Genomic DNA, 15,430 nt, shown 5'->3' on the forward strand with positions numbered 1-15,430 from the left:
CCCAATTTATTAGGGAAACTGGGTCTGTACTGCTTGCAGACATTGTCTACACTTCCAAATAGCCACAAAATCGTGCACTACCCCAAAAACATAGCGTGAGTCAGTGTAAATAGTCACGGTTTTGCCTTCTGCAAACGTGCAGGCTTCAGTTAGTGCGATGAGCTCTGCTGCTTGTGCTGAGAGGTGACATGGGATTGGTCCGGAACGGAGTACAGCAGAATCTGAAACAACAGAAAAACCCACCCGATTAGTGCCCCCTTGGTCGCGAGAGGCAGACCCATCAACATACAAAATGAGGTCAGCGTTGGTCAGAGGAACGTCATTTAAGTCCGGTCTAGGTGTGCACACCATGAGAAATTCGGCAACACAGTCGTGTTCGTCACCTCACATTAACTCACTCAGATGTTCTTTATGCTATAAACAACCAAATGTGTGTTTCGTGATTGCATTCTACACAAGGATGAAAAATTAAAGAAAAGAAAACTAAGTTTAATATTTCAAAATGAGTGATCTGTACGTCTAAAAACGAATTCAGGCGACCTTTCACCTCCACTTAATTAAATGCACTGGTTGCAAGATAAAAATGTGAGTTAATTGATTTAGATAAACAGTTGAAGTTGCAACATTAATTTCTAAGTTGTGTTGACGTAATAATGTTGGTAATTACATCAACTTAATATTGTGTTATTTAAACTCTGATTTCTGCATTAATTGACTTCAAACTAAATTCAAGTTGAGGTATTGTAATGCAATTGGCTTGATAACTTAATTGTTCTACACCTTGAGTTAAGGATTTCAAGTCCACTCCCACTTAAGATGCCTGGACAAGTTCCCACAGTTAAGACAAATAGAAATATACAAAGGACATTTTAAGGTGAGTGTCATCTTTTGTCATTCAAATACAACTTGAAATTCAAACTCTCCTGATTGAAACACCATGTGTTGAAATAAACAACTGCAGTTCAAAAATAAAAAGTGAATTGCCTAATATTTTTGTTGTGGAATCAATTAATTTCTTTCTTTAAAGGCAAAAACATGAATAAGCTAAGAGAAAAACCCTATTGAATACAATATTATTTGGAGCAACTTAATTTACAAATGGCTGTCAACTTAAAAACATCTGTCCATGTTCAACATGTGGTAATTAAGTATACACAACTTAAGATTACATTTAAATCATGCGGTAAAACAAGTTGGAACTTTTGGAGTAATCAACTTAAAAACTTGTGTTTATGCTAACAATTATTAAGTAAGTGGTAATTGAAAACACCTGATTGTAGAGGAAACGCCTTCTCCCCTAACTCAAATAACCTTGTTGCTTTAACAAAATTTCATTAGAAGTTGTCTTAACTCAATAACCATCGATGCAACCTATTGCCTTGATTCTCTTTGTTAAGCCAAGCATTTGTTTTTAGAGTGTACGTAGACTGGGCCTCCCATATAACCTGGCTGAGCCGATATAAAAACAATCAGCCAAATAACTTTTCAAAACATCATTGATTACTATTTTTTTGAGGTACTTTTAGGTTGGCAGTGAACATAAGTCAGAGGTACATGGTGTACTTTTCCTTCACTACATGTATTTAATACCTTTAGTTACTTCACAGATCTGGATGAACGATGTGAAATCTAATCAAGTGTTAAATCAGACTTTAGTTCCACCTGGAGTAAATCCACAAGCTACCCTGCAGTATACAAAGTCATTCAAACTAGCTGCACCTTTACCAGCTTTGAGAACACTTTCATGATCAATCAGTATAAAACATATCATATATATTATTCTGAAATGGACCAATCTGCACAATGAATACTTTTACCGTATTATATTTTGATAATACTTTTCTACTTCTTCTTGAGGAACATTTTGAATGCAGGACTTTTACTGTACCACTCTGGTACTTCTACTTTTACTCAAGTACAAGATCTGAGTACTTAGTCTGAATTCTAGCTACAAAATCACGCAGCGCTGCATAAAAATAGACTCACAATGGTAACAAGTGGAAAATAATATTTACCAATGTGTGCAATGATTTGTAGGTAATTTTGACTACTCAAGACACCTGACTTATACAAAGGAAGACTGTGTTCATTCTACAATTACATGGGATTAAAGCAACATGTAGTTTTACTTGTATAATACTTCCATTTTGTATAAAAGACAGTTTGTTTTCATCTGTTTTCGAACAAACAAAGCATTGGCTTTCAGAATATTAAACTTGTAACGGCATAATTACAAGCAGAGAACGGACTAATGTAACATCACAGCACGCATAACAACAGCCGTGTGTTATGAACACATACGCAAGTATGACATCATCTGTCGCTTAGTGACAGGTTTTGGCAGAGCAGAATATCTGAAAGCATTTTCCCCTCTCCTGAAATGACATGACCCAAAAATGTGACTGTTCTTTGTACATATTGGAGTTTTGACAAACTGGCCTTCTGGCCTTCGGCTGCGAGGTATTTTAACAAGGAAATGGTATCAGCTCCACACTGTTCTGGAGAGAGGCCAACCTTTCACACAATGCCTGGTTGTATACAGTAGCCTTGACACAAACGTGTGAATTATATTCAAATGCGAACCAAAATTGACTGTCTTTGTGTACAAGAACACTGAAAAATGCATTTGAGACATCTTAGGACAGTAAAAAATGTTGCAGAGGCTGGAACTTGGGAAATAATCAGATAAGGATTTGGTACGAGCGGGCATGCACAACTGCATTTACTGTAAATCCTGGACAAATCTCCACTCGTCAGGAGGTTTTGTCTCTGATCTTTTTGACAGGAAACACTGGAGTGCGTACCGGTATCGTTACACGGAATAATGACCCCTTGTTTAAGCAGAGAGGTAAACACTGGCCGAATGCCATCAACAGCTTCACGTTTCAATGGGTACAGGGGTTGATTTGAACGGAACGTGGACATTAAACATACGTCATATCTGTGAGCTGCCCAGAGTGAGTATGGCACATCTGAAAGCGCGGCAGGAAGCTCAGAGACATGAGAATTACCTCATCATCCTCAACCAACAGCAATGTGCGCAGAACGGCTACGTTCGTGCACATTTTCATTTGATACACATCACGTGACACATGTACATGTGTACATGACATATTCTGTGTGTGTAGGTGTCCAATCAGTGACTGACTCCAAATCTTTAACGATTAGACCCAAATCTCTCTATCTATCAGTGGGGCCCCTGGCTAGTGAAATGTGTGGACCGCCCCTGGGATTTGACACAGTTTGTGTTGTGTGGGTGTGCAACAGGAACCAGCTGCGCAGCAAACTTCAAGCATAGTTTTAAGCATGAGCTCCTCATTCACACATTCTAACAGAAAACTCTCATTATAGCATTTACACGGATCATCAACAACGTTAGTACAATGCAAAAAGAAGCTTCCATGAACACCGCAGGTGGAAAATACGTTGATCAGTCAAACCGCAACAACACCTGAGAATCAGGATATGTCAGCAGCCATTAGATACACATTCACACAGTTCTTTATCATCAACTGCCAGTTTTTGAACCATCGTAGGAGATGGCTGCCAGACTTTAAAACCCTCATTTGTTGAAAAATGAGATCCAAGCCGAACCGGAGTTTCAGATCTCTGCCCAGTATTTATAGGGCAGACGGAGGATAAAAGAAACTGTTTTTGACTGATGTGGGAAATGGATTACTATCATCAACGTTATCTCTACTCTGAAGTGATACAAAAACTTCTCCTTTACAGTCACCCCAGCCGCTCCTATTGAGTGCATAAATCTACCACTAAATTTGCAATCAGGCAAATCTGCCCTTTTTACTATAGAATGTGTAGCCCCAGAATCAGCCAAAAAATGTAACATCAACACCCATGACAGCAAAAGTCAGTGTGGGACATTTCTCAAATGCTGTTTCACTGTCATATATACCCTCTTTACCCATAGACATGTCTTCTACATTTGTCCAATTACTCAATAGCATGATGTGTGTGTGTGTGTGTGTGTGTGTGTGTGTGTGTGTGTGTGTGTGTGTGTGTGTGTGTGTGTGTGTGTGTGTGTGTGTGTGTGTGTGTGTGTGTGTGTGTGTGTGTGTGTGTGTGTGTGTGTGTGTGTGTGTGTGTGTGTGTGTGTGTGTGTGTGTGTGTGTGTCACTTCCCTGGTTAGATGCTGCTGGCAGTGGTTCTCTCTCTCCCGACCGAATTTCCTTCCTTTCCCCACTCCCTCCTTCGACTACTGTTAGTTTGAAGAATTGTCTTTGTTACAGTCCGATTTATCCGATCGAAAGTTCTTTTTCTGCTTCTCGTGTGGGCATTCAGCGAACCGATGACCCATCTCTCCGCAGTTATAACATCTGCTATTGCGGTCTCTATTGCGGTCTCTTCCTCCTCTTCGGTTCCCTCTGCCCTGGCCATCACCTTGAGTCCCGGTGGTTGTAACAACCTGGACCATGGTCAGCTGGGCCTTTTCTTTGCGAGCGCGGCGTCTCTTTTCCTCACTGGCTTTTTCTTCTGAGAGGCGTTTCTCAGCCTGCACAGCATGTCGGCGAATTTCTTCCAGCCGGGCACCGTCCATTACGCCAATGCAGGAGTTTCGCACTGATGAAGAAATAGCCGGGGATAGGCCTGTGAGGAAAGCGTTTGAGAGGTGTGTTTCCCAAACTCCTACACCGGCCTCTTGTTTGATAATGCCGCTGTTCTCAATGAACACTTTTTCTAAGCGGTGGTAATAGTCATTTACTGTTTCCTCCCGGTTCTGCCTGCATGCCCAGATTCTTGACATGTCGACTTTGGCGGAGAACTTTGTAGTTATTGCGGCCTCTGGTCCAGCCGCCTCCTCAGCTGGCAGGTGAACAGCGAGGGAAGGTGGGAAAGGAAATCCACAGTCGAGGAGAGGATCCCCCACGCCTGCAATGGAAAGACACAGAGATGTCTGGGGTTTACATGGTTTTGGAAATAATTTATTTTCCTTCTTTTCTTCACATTCATCTTCAACCTTAATATTTTCTTTAATGCCCAAGGCCAACTGCCTTCTTTCACGGCATTCTGCTTAATCCTCCCAGTATTTATTATAAACACTTTCTGTGAGTGTTGTAGAGTTATATTTGTATTTATTCATGTTAGCAAACTATGGATAAGCTTAAAATGGGAATAAGTTGGGTAAAACTGTGAGCTGGATATGGGGCCTGTTGACATGTGTTTTTGAGGACAAAGGAAGATGGGGGAAGGTGAGAGCATGTCCTGATTTGCATTCAACTTAGAACGAGCTACAGTGGTTGTGATATTAAGAGAGGTCCCTTGGGTTTCTCTGGTGCTTATCAATAGTAGCAGTTAAGTGAATACTGTTCAAACAATACCTGTGTTTGTGTTTTATATTGATTTCTCTGTTTTATCCTTTCATAAATGTAAGGACTACAAATGGCTATAAACATTCTGGGCTGGTTGGAGTAAACAGGGTTTTATTGCTCTGTGGGGGAGGTGTAGGTATGCAGGCCTCGAGACCTTTTGTTGGAAAGTGAGCCTGTTTGGTTTCCTGCTGGCCAGCGTTGCGTCTCCCAATGAGATGACCTGAAAAGATGACCAGCTGACCTAACACCAAACCCCTCCTTCTTACTCTGGTATATATCCGGAGGATCCCTGGCGTTCGGCCTCTTCTTCACATGCTGCCCTCGGGTGAAAGTAGCTCTGCAGTATGCGAACCGGGGCAGGAGTAAGCCGGCATTACTCCTTAAGCATTACAATATAACTGTAATATATCATGTTGTATTGTAATGATTGTATTGCATTGTCATATTGCCATTAAAGTAGATTATTGTTGTAGATATGGATTCCTTCCTGTATTATAAGCAGCTTCATAGGAACGCGCGGAGATTTGAAAAGCGGACCAGATATCCCTTTAAATCTCTAACAGTGTCCAGTTTTCTATATAAGTCTTTTACTTTAACTTTTTTTTTTTAACCTTAATTCCATCTTCATGTTCTTGTAATTTATTCTTTAGGTTCTTGATTTTTAATTTACTCAAAAAACCTCCCTTTGGAAATCCGAACATTTCCGTCCATATATTTAATTTAGACTGTTTTCACCATTTCTGCTCGCATGACATCTACAATCAAACCCTCAGGAGAGTGTACAAGCCCCCCCTCTGCTTTGCTCCTATGACAAAGTCTTTAAGTGTTTACTCTAAACACCCCGTGTTATCAAAACACTATTTTGTTCATCCGTCGATGATGTGATATTAGTTTCTCAGTACAAATCACACAAACACTGATCGTAAACCCAGGATATCCCCAAATATCCCTTCGAGCAGCCCCTCTCATAAATGTCATGGAGTTTGCTTACGTTTACTTTAAACAATTTAGACACTGTACATCTCACTGAGTATTGAAAGCCTTTCAGTTCGTTGGATCTCGTGAAGTCAATCGGTTCCACCCCCGGCGCTGGTCCTCTCGTCCCATACGGTTTCTGTCGGGGTAGAGGAGGATCCGAGGATTCTGGAGCCGGCCACCACCAGCGTCCGGAGGTGTTCCCAATCAAACTTGCAGAGACCCTGCTCGCAGCGCCAATTGTTATGGAAATCTAAAAAACCCAATACTGTAGAGTACAAGTCAGAGTGATCAAAACAAATAAATGTTGAATCAGACAGAGTTGTCTTTCTGGTGATGTTTGTTTGAAGCCTCAAACAAACATTAGATACAATAAAATATAGACACAGGTCTCACAGAGTATAGAATATTCTGCGCGAGTGTTTGTTCAATATGGCAGCAAGGCTTATATACAAGAAATGATGAGAAGATAAGAAATCTGTCTTCACACGGTCACATTGTTATTAGACACCTGGCCTTGAGCTGTAGAAGTTCTCGTGTGACTTTGTGTGAGTCTCAACCCAGTAGCCAAAACAGCTCTGTGGCCTTGAAGTAGAGTAGATAGAGGAAAACAGCACATCTCAGGAAATGAGAAGCATTTGGTTTAAACATATCAGGATATAATAGAAATTTCCACTACAGTACACAGATCTGGATCCCGCTTTATTGCTCAGGCTTCACTAGCGTCTATTCACAGGCACGATCCCACTAGAGCGGCACTGAAGCTTTGACCTGCTCCATGTCCGACCTGGGCCGGTGCCCCCCTCCTTAGACGACCTGGTGGTCCCGGCAGGCCTGGCTCCAGGATGAAATGACTGAGGGGGCTGTTAAAAAATCAGAGGCTGCGATTATTTTTCACAACAACGAAAAATACTGGCAATGTAATGAATTGACGCACCAAGCTTTTTTCCTTCTCACTGCTCTACAATCAGTGGTGCCCCACTGGTTTCAAGGTGGGCATCAACTACCAGCTGCCCACTGTAGTTCCTGGTGGAGACCTGGCCAAGGTCCAGAGGGCTGTGTGCATGCTGAGCAACACCACTGCTATTGCAGAGGCCTGGGCTCGGCTTGACCACAAGTTTGATATGATATACGCTAAGCGTGCCTTTGTGTGCTGGTATGTGGGTGAGGGTATGGAGGAGGGAGACTTCTCTGAGGCCAGGGAGGACATGGCCGCTCTGGAGAAAGATTACGAGGAGGTTAGAGCTGATAGCCTGGGAGATGAGGAGGATGAGGAAGGAGAGGAGTATTAGAAAGGCAGACATTCCGCTTTATTGATCTCTGATCCATGCTGTTTTATTAATGTCAAGAAAATAAAGTTGTTCATTGACTGAGCCTGAACCTATGCTTTCCTCTCGTCAATAAATACACTGTTAAACATTAGCTATCTGCCTATATGGGTTGTATGTATTCACTTGCTCAGTTCAATCAAAAATGTTTTCACACAGAAATGCTATTGCTCAATTCTGTCACTTGGAGGCAGTGGTGTTTAACATGTATAAATCTTTTCTGTGAACAGACCAGGCATGGCAATCTAGTTAAATGCTAGATTAATCACTAAATTATTTCTCAACATCAGATGATTCAAGAGTACCATTTGCATATCTTACATTTACTTATTTAAGATTGGATTTGTGCTTTACGTGAGAAGAACAGAGTCCTAACCCCGGCCTGATCTAAAATATGGTGTGGTATTCACTCTGGCCCAGGGGAGGGATAGTAGTGAGGCGGGGGCTCTCATGCGCAATACATTAGGAACCATGTAAAGCCAACATTGAAAAAGGCTAAATAGTGTTGTAAGGAGATTAGTGTTTTCACAGGTGTTGTAAATGTTTTTTTTATTTTCAGTTCTGTAATCATTCACCATGTTCAGTTACAAATAAATGCTTTTTCTTGACATTAAGCAGGGATATTTAATGTCAAAAACAAAATGGATTCTACATCAATCAATCAATCAATGTTTATTTATATAGCCCAATATCACAAATGTTACATTTGTCTCAGTGGTCTTCACAGTTTGTACAAAATATCAGTATGACAATACGACACCCTCTGTCCTTTGACCCTCACATCGTACAAGGAAAAACTTCCAGAGAAAACCCCACAGTTTAAAGGGGAAAATGGGAGAAACCTCAGGGAGAGCAACAGAGGAGGGATCCCTCTCCCAGGACGGACAGACGTGCAATAGATGCCGTGTGTAAATCGAGAAGATAATACATTTACAACATAGGTAGTCCAAATGTTTGGAAATGCATGTGTCTATAATAATAAGATGAATCCACGAGGATGTCAGGAATCTTGTGGGAGCCATCAGGGAAGTAGTATGGTGAGAGTCTGGCAGGACCGCAGAGACAGGTTCAGCCACGACTCGAAGTCCAGGACTCAGATCCAGTACTCAGGATAGAGGATCCAGGACACACGACCACAGCAACAGGATTAGCCTCGACTCAGGATCCCGGCGTATATATGGACACAAAAAAGAGATCTGGGGGAAACTGGGTTAATCGGAACATGAGAGTACACAGGTACAAACAGCCAGAAAGACGGAGTAAGGTGCCCCCCCCCCAACAGTCCAAGCCTATACAACCCAGTCTCATAAAAAAACGTGTAATAACTACGTTGGTCCACAACGTAGGACGTAGTATTTCTACAAAAACGCCTCTGAAATTGTAAGATCCCTACGTTTTTTTCACCATTCATTCCAATGGCTGGCGTCTATGTCACGTGATCTTCACATTTCTCCCTGCAGAAAAAAAAAACATGGCCGAACTTCGTTTTATTCTCGGTGTAAAATGCCTATTTTAAAGTTAGTTTGGCCATTAAAATGTGTTTTGATGTCATTTGATGCGAGAAATATGAGTTGTTATTTCAGATTATGTGTGCAGTGGATGCACATGATCTTTAGTTTGCTAGTTATTACGAAGATTACTTCAGGAAATTGTGTCGATACAACGTTTTCATTGTTACCAAGGTGGTTGCTAGGGACGCTGCTATTGATATTATTTCTGTTATGTTGTGTAACAGTTTAATGGTGTAATCTTTATTGCTACCCCCTTCCCCGTCAATGTATAGTGTTGGTCCACAGCGTAAACGTATTAGTTTAACAAAATCCGCATCTAAAATTGTGGCATAGATACGTTATTTTCCCCTGTGCAATTCCAGTCTCACATCTCACATCACATCGTCATAAACAAATACCGGAAACAGACCGAAAACACTTTATTCCGAGTGTGCTTGCTTTTCTCTTTGAAAGTCATCACATAACGGCATTGTAATACACGGTTCGGCTGCATTACATATTACATATCTGCCGTAGTTCTCTATTTATAGAGCCCTGATGAGAAGACTTCGAGACAAACATGAGGAACTGCCGCCAACACTGAAAACGTGACATGGATCATAAATATATCAGCCATTAAACAACATCTTACATTTCTTTTCACACAATACGTCTCCTTGCAGTATCAACACTAATTCGGCTGACTTTTATATTTGATCCAATTAGTAGATAGGCTGTATTTACACCATAAAGGTGCACAGCTGATATAAAGGGACACCTAGTGGTTAAAGCATGTCATTGAATTTCATTATTTTTATTATTAGATATTAATAGGATCCCAATAAAGTATATTCATTACTCGTTATTCTCTACTAATAGTTAATTAAAGACTGTATATAATGACTATTTTGCACATCCCTTTCAAGATTTCAAGATTTTCTAAGGTTTATTGACATATCATATACACAAACGGTGTAGTTATGCAATGAATGAAAAACTTTGTGTATACCTCCAGCAATGTTAACTATGTTGAAGCACTTATTTTAACTGATATTATACATATGTATTGTACTCTTATATAAGATATATGTAGATAGTATAAGAAATGTGCAGAATACGACAGTTTAATGGTGGAGGTACACACATATTGATAGATGTCTTGTAATGCACTGTTGAGGAACCTGCGACCACATTTTTCATCTTGTCAGGTATTGAACAATCAATAAATAAAGAACACAGAATTATTAAATATAAAACACAGAATTTGTGTGATTATACTAAATGATTTACAAATAAACACCACTGCATATTTACAACTGTTACACATGCTGATGTAACGCAAATGTTTCCAACTTGGGATCAATAAAGTATATCTTATCTTAAGATGATTGATGGCTACTGCCATATTTGCAAAATGTGCCTCTGAACCTTGACAAGTGCATGTTTCAGGCTTATCAATTAACAACAGGAGGGGTCACAAACATAAGACCAGCTGTTAAATAAAGCTCTTCTGACCTTAGCTGGCATGTGGGTAATGCTAGGGGCACAAGCAATTTTCACCCATTTATTAATTATATGTTTTACATTTGAGTGTTTCCTATCCCCTAAACCTCCAGGGATGTACACCCTTTAATACTGGCCACTTCTTATTATGGGAAATACGAAAACGTCTTTTAAAACTACAACTCCCAGTAGAGACGTGCCATAGAACATGTTGCGAAACACAATAGCCAGCATGTGTAGTTCTGGGGACGGGGTGGTGGATGGGGTGGACCCGTTCAAATCCAGTTTTGGACAGTCTGCCGTGGTTCCATTCCATTTCAAGTGCTGTTCGACGCTCGGCACACTCTCCAATCACATAGCTTGAGGACTATCACAGGGTTTGTCAAGCGAAGCGGATAGAATACTTACTTCCGGGTGTAATATTCTGTAAAGCAAATTAGCTGCTCCAACCCTCGGTCCTGACGGACTCCAACTTGTGTTTATTAATCAAACAAATAAATAAACACAAGGATAATTCATTTATGTGTTATTGTTGAGTAAATGGAGAATTGCACAGGGGAAAATAACGTATCTATGCCACAATTTGAGATGCGGATTTTGTTAAACTAATACGTTTGCGCTGTGGACCAACACTTTACGTTGACGGGGAAGGGGGTAGCAATAAAGATAACACCATTAAACAGTTACACAACATAACAGAAATAATATCGATAGCAGCATCCCTAGCAACCACCTTGGTGACAATGAAAACGTTGTATAGACACAATTTCCTGAAGTAATCTTCGTAATAACTAGCAAACTAAAGATCATGTGCATCCACTGCACACATAATCTGAAATAACAACTCATATTTCTCGCATCAAATGACATCAAAATGCATTTTAATGGCCAAACTAACTTTAAAATAGGCATTTTACACCGAGAATAAAACAAAGTTCGGCCATGTTTTTTTTTTCTGCAGGGAGAAATGTGAAGATCACGTGACATAGACGCCAGCAATTGGAAATGAATGGTGAAAAAAAACGTAGGGATTTTACAATTTCAGAGGCGTTTTTGTAGAAATACTACATCCTACGTTGTGGACCAACGTAGTTATTACACGTTTTTTTGTGAGACTGGGTTGGCCTATAGCAGCTAAACTAACGTGTCTACATACATGCACTCCCTTAGGATAGGTTGAGGGAAAAGGGTAGCAAGTAAGAAGTAGAAAACAGAGGTGGAGAGGCACACAGGGAGAAAGGTCCCCACTGGAATCTGAATTGTTTAGAGGTAAGGAGTAGGTCTGTGGCTACGCTCCACACTCCCGGGCCGGGCTAGGCCTTCTCTGCAACCTGTTACCCTCTATTAGAACCTCGAGAGGTCATAGAAGGGAAAGGTTTGGATAAAGTTTTAAATATAAGATCTAAGTTGTTAGGATTTAAGTGAAAGAGTAAGAACTAAAATGTATAGGTGAAGATGCACAACGTATCTATGTCAATGCACTCTTATTAGATTATTTTATTTTATCACTATAAGCTTTACCAAAAAGGAAGGTCTTAAGCGTACTCTTAAAAACGGATAGGCTGTCTGCCGCCCGAACACAAACTGGAAGCTGATTCCACAAATGTGGAGCTTGATAAGAAAACGCTCTGGCTCCCATTGTACTTTTAGAGACTCTTGGAACAACCAACAACCCTGCATTCTTGGAACGCAATGCCCTAGTTGGACAGTAGGGTATAATGAGTTATTTAAGGTAAGATGGCGCCTGCCCATTAAGGGCTTTGTAGGCGAGAAGAAGAATTTTAAATGATATCCTGTGTTCTATAGGGAGCCAGTGTAAGGCAGCCAGAACAGGAGTAATGTGGTCCCTTTTCCTAACTCTGGTTAGTACACGAGCTGCAGCATTTTGAATCAGCTGAAGCGACTTGACTGACTTCTTGGTACACCCTGATAATAAAGAGTTACAATAATCCAGCCTAGAAGTAACAAATGCATGGACTAGTTTCTCTACATCGTTTTGAGGCAAGACATGCCTAATTTTGGCAATGTTGCGTAGATGGAAGTAGGCGGTCCTTGAGATTGATTTTATGTGGGCGTTAAAGGATAAATCCTGATCAAATATAACACCAAGATTCCTTACAGTCTCACTGGAGGCCAAATGAATGCCATCCATAACTAGTATATCTTTAGATAGTTTGTTTCGTAGATTCTTTTGGCCGAGTACAATAACTTCAGTTTTGGTCGTGTTTAACATCAAAAAGTTTAAGGTCATCCACGTTTTTAAGTCCTTGAGGCAGTCTTGAATTTTATTTAGGTGATTGGTTTTTATCAGGCTTGATGGATAAATATAGTTGAGTATCATCCCCAAGTGAAGGAGTTCAAGTATCTCGGGGTCTTGTTCTCGAGTGAGGGAACAATGGAGCGTGAGATGGGCCGGAGAATCGGAGCAGCGGGAGCGGTACTGCAGTCGCTTTACCGCACCGTTGTGACGAAAAGGGAGCTGAGCCAGAAGGCAAAGCTCTCTGTCTACCGGGCCATTTTCGTTCCTACCCTCACCTATGGTCATGAAGGATGGGTCATGACCGAAAGAACGAGATCGCGGATACAAGCGGCCGAGATGGGTTTTCTCCGCAGGGTGGCTGGTGTCTCCCTTAGGGATAAGGTGAGAAGTTCGGTCATCAGGGAGGGACTCGGAGTTGAGCCGCTCCTCCTTCGCGTCGAAAGGAGCCAGTTGAGGTGGTTCGGGCACCTAGTTAGGATGCCACCTGGGCGCCTCCCTAGGGAGGTGTTCCAGGCACGTCCAGCTGGGAAGAGACCAAGGGGTAGACCTAGGACCAGGTGGAGGGATTATATCTCTTCGCTGGCCTGGGAGCGCCTTGGAATCCCCCAGTCAGAGCTGGTTGATGTCGTCAGGGAAAAGAAAGTTTGGGGCTCTCTGCTGGAACTGCTACCCCCGCGACCCGACCACGGATAAGCGGGAGAAGATGGATGGATGGATCATCCGCATAACAGTGGACATTTACAAAATGATTCCTTATAATATTGCCTAGCGGAAGCATATATAGTGTGAACAAAATAGGTCCAAGCACTGAGCCCTGTGGCACTCCATGGCTAACTTTGGTTTGCATGGAGGATTCATCGTTGACACGTACAAACTGAGAGCGTTCAGATAGATAGGACCTAAACCAGGGGTGCCCAACCTTTTTTGAACCGAGAGCTACTTTTAAAGTTGCCAGTCTGCCGAGATCTACCAGTCCAAATAGAGAGGCGTAGCCATTACTGACAGCCTACTACCAGGTAAACACACACTTCTACTTGTATAAAACTGACCTTTGTACGATTAATACTTCATAAAATACTGCAGATCCTTTATCTTACCTCTTTCTAATCTACACACATACAAGTATTTAACTGAAGTCACACAACAGTATTGTTGATACAGAGTTTATTCACACGTCACATACTACAGTGGGTAATGTTTTCAAGAAACATTGAACAGTGCTGCCACATATGACACAGGAAAAAAGAAAATACTCTGAACCCTTTCTTTGCCATTATATACAAATAGGGTTGCTACACAAGTAAAATTAGGCTTACTAATAAGACAACTCAGATCTGAAGCTACACAGGAATCTGCAGCCAAAGTGCAATAAAAAAGACAAAATTAATAGAATCAAACCCTTTTTTTGTTGCATTTGAGTAGATTATAAAAATAAATGCCTTTTAAAATAGGATGCAAGCAACACTAGTTTCTTAACCTGAATTGATAATAGACTATAATCAATTTAAGTTTGCATTCTTATACCATTTTGTACAATAATTATAATGAATAAGTTCAAATAAACTAAAACTTACAGCTGATTAATAACGGTATCTAACTTGAGTTTTTATTATATCAAAAACCTGTTGAAATGCTACTGTTATTTTTACTGTCCCCCAAAAGCGTGTCGGCAGCCTCCAGGAATGCTTCTTTCACAACTTCGCCGTCATTGAAAGACTTCATGTGTTTCGCAAGAAGTGACTGACACGATAAGATAATCTGGTAGCAGCCTTGCTCTTGTTGTTGGGCCTGGTGAAAATGGACTGCTGTGCATTTAGCTGTCCTTTCAGGCCCCTCCCCTTTTGGGAGCGTAGGGCAGAATTAGGAGGGAATTCCGTCTCGTAGCCTATGGTTTGTGCACTGTTTTGAAATGCCGCTCCTAAATTACCCTTCTTCGATAAAGCTACGCTCGCATTGCAGATGAGACAGATGGACTTTGAATTGGAATAGATACAAAAATAATCATCCTCCCACTCGGAGTGACAATTATATATGTTTTGCTTCTGCCATAATTGCGGTCTTGTGTGTGTGCGGACTGTCACTCCTGTTGACACGGACAATGTTAGCGAACTAGTGCACTGCCCACTGCCCACCAGCCACGCCCCGACACATGGGGTCACGCCGGCCAATCACAAAGCTTTGATGCGTTCAAGTGCATTATTCTGGCACAGGAAGATTATGTTATAGGACATTAACGATAAAACAGAATATTGTTGTTCTATTTTTAGACACATCTCGCGATCGACTGAGAATCTCCCCGCGATCGACCGGTCGATCGCGATCGACTGGTTGGGCACCCCTGACCTAAACCAACCTAAAGCAGTTCCCTGTATGCCAACTAAGTGCTCTAGTCTTTGCAATAAGACTCTGTGTCAACCCCAAGCCCCCAGGAAGTGCGCCGGACTCTGTGCCCAACATTCGTTGTGTCCAAACGGCGGTACTGTAACTTCCGTATCAGTCCGTGACGTCACCCGGCCCAAAACAACTTTTTCCCATTGACTAACATGG

At 41.4% G+C, this 15,430-nt stretch overlaps 1 protein-coding gene across 2 annotated transcripts in view; it reads right to left on the reverse strand.

Annotated features, from left to right (window-relative positions):
* Positions 1-4,027: 4,027 nt before the first annotated feature.
* LOC117552038 (zinc finger protein 239-like) overlaps positions 4,028-15,430 on the reverse strand; it is a 51,090-nt gene continuing 39,687 nt past the window's right edge. For both annotated transcript variants that reach the window (XM_034225251.1, XM_034225234.1), the window contains exon 3: positions 4,028-4,887. In XM_034225251.1, coding sequence (XP_034081142.1) covers positions 4,220-4,887 — 668 coding nt within the window. In that variant the 3' untranslated portion in view covers positions 4,028-4,219. The remainder of the gene's footprint in view (positions 4,888-15,430) is intronic.

This window comes from Gymnodraco acuticeps, unplaced genomic scaffold (genome assembly GCF_902827175.1).
Source record: "Gymnodraco acuticeps unplaced genomic scaffold, fGymAcu1.1, whole genome shotgun sequence".
NCBI lineage: Eukaryota > Metazoa > Chordata > Actinopteri > Perciformes > Bathydraconidae > Gymnodraco > Gymnodraco acuticeps.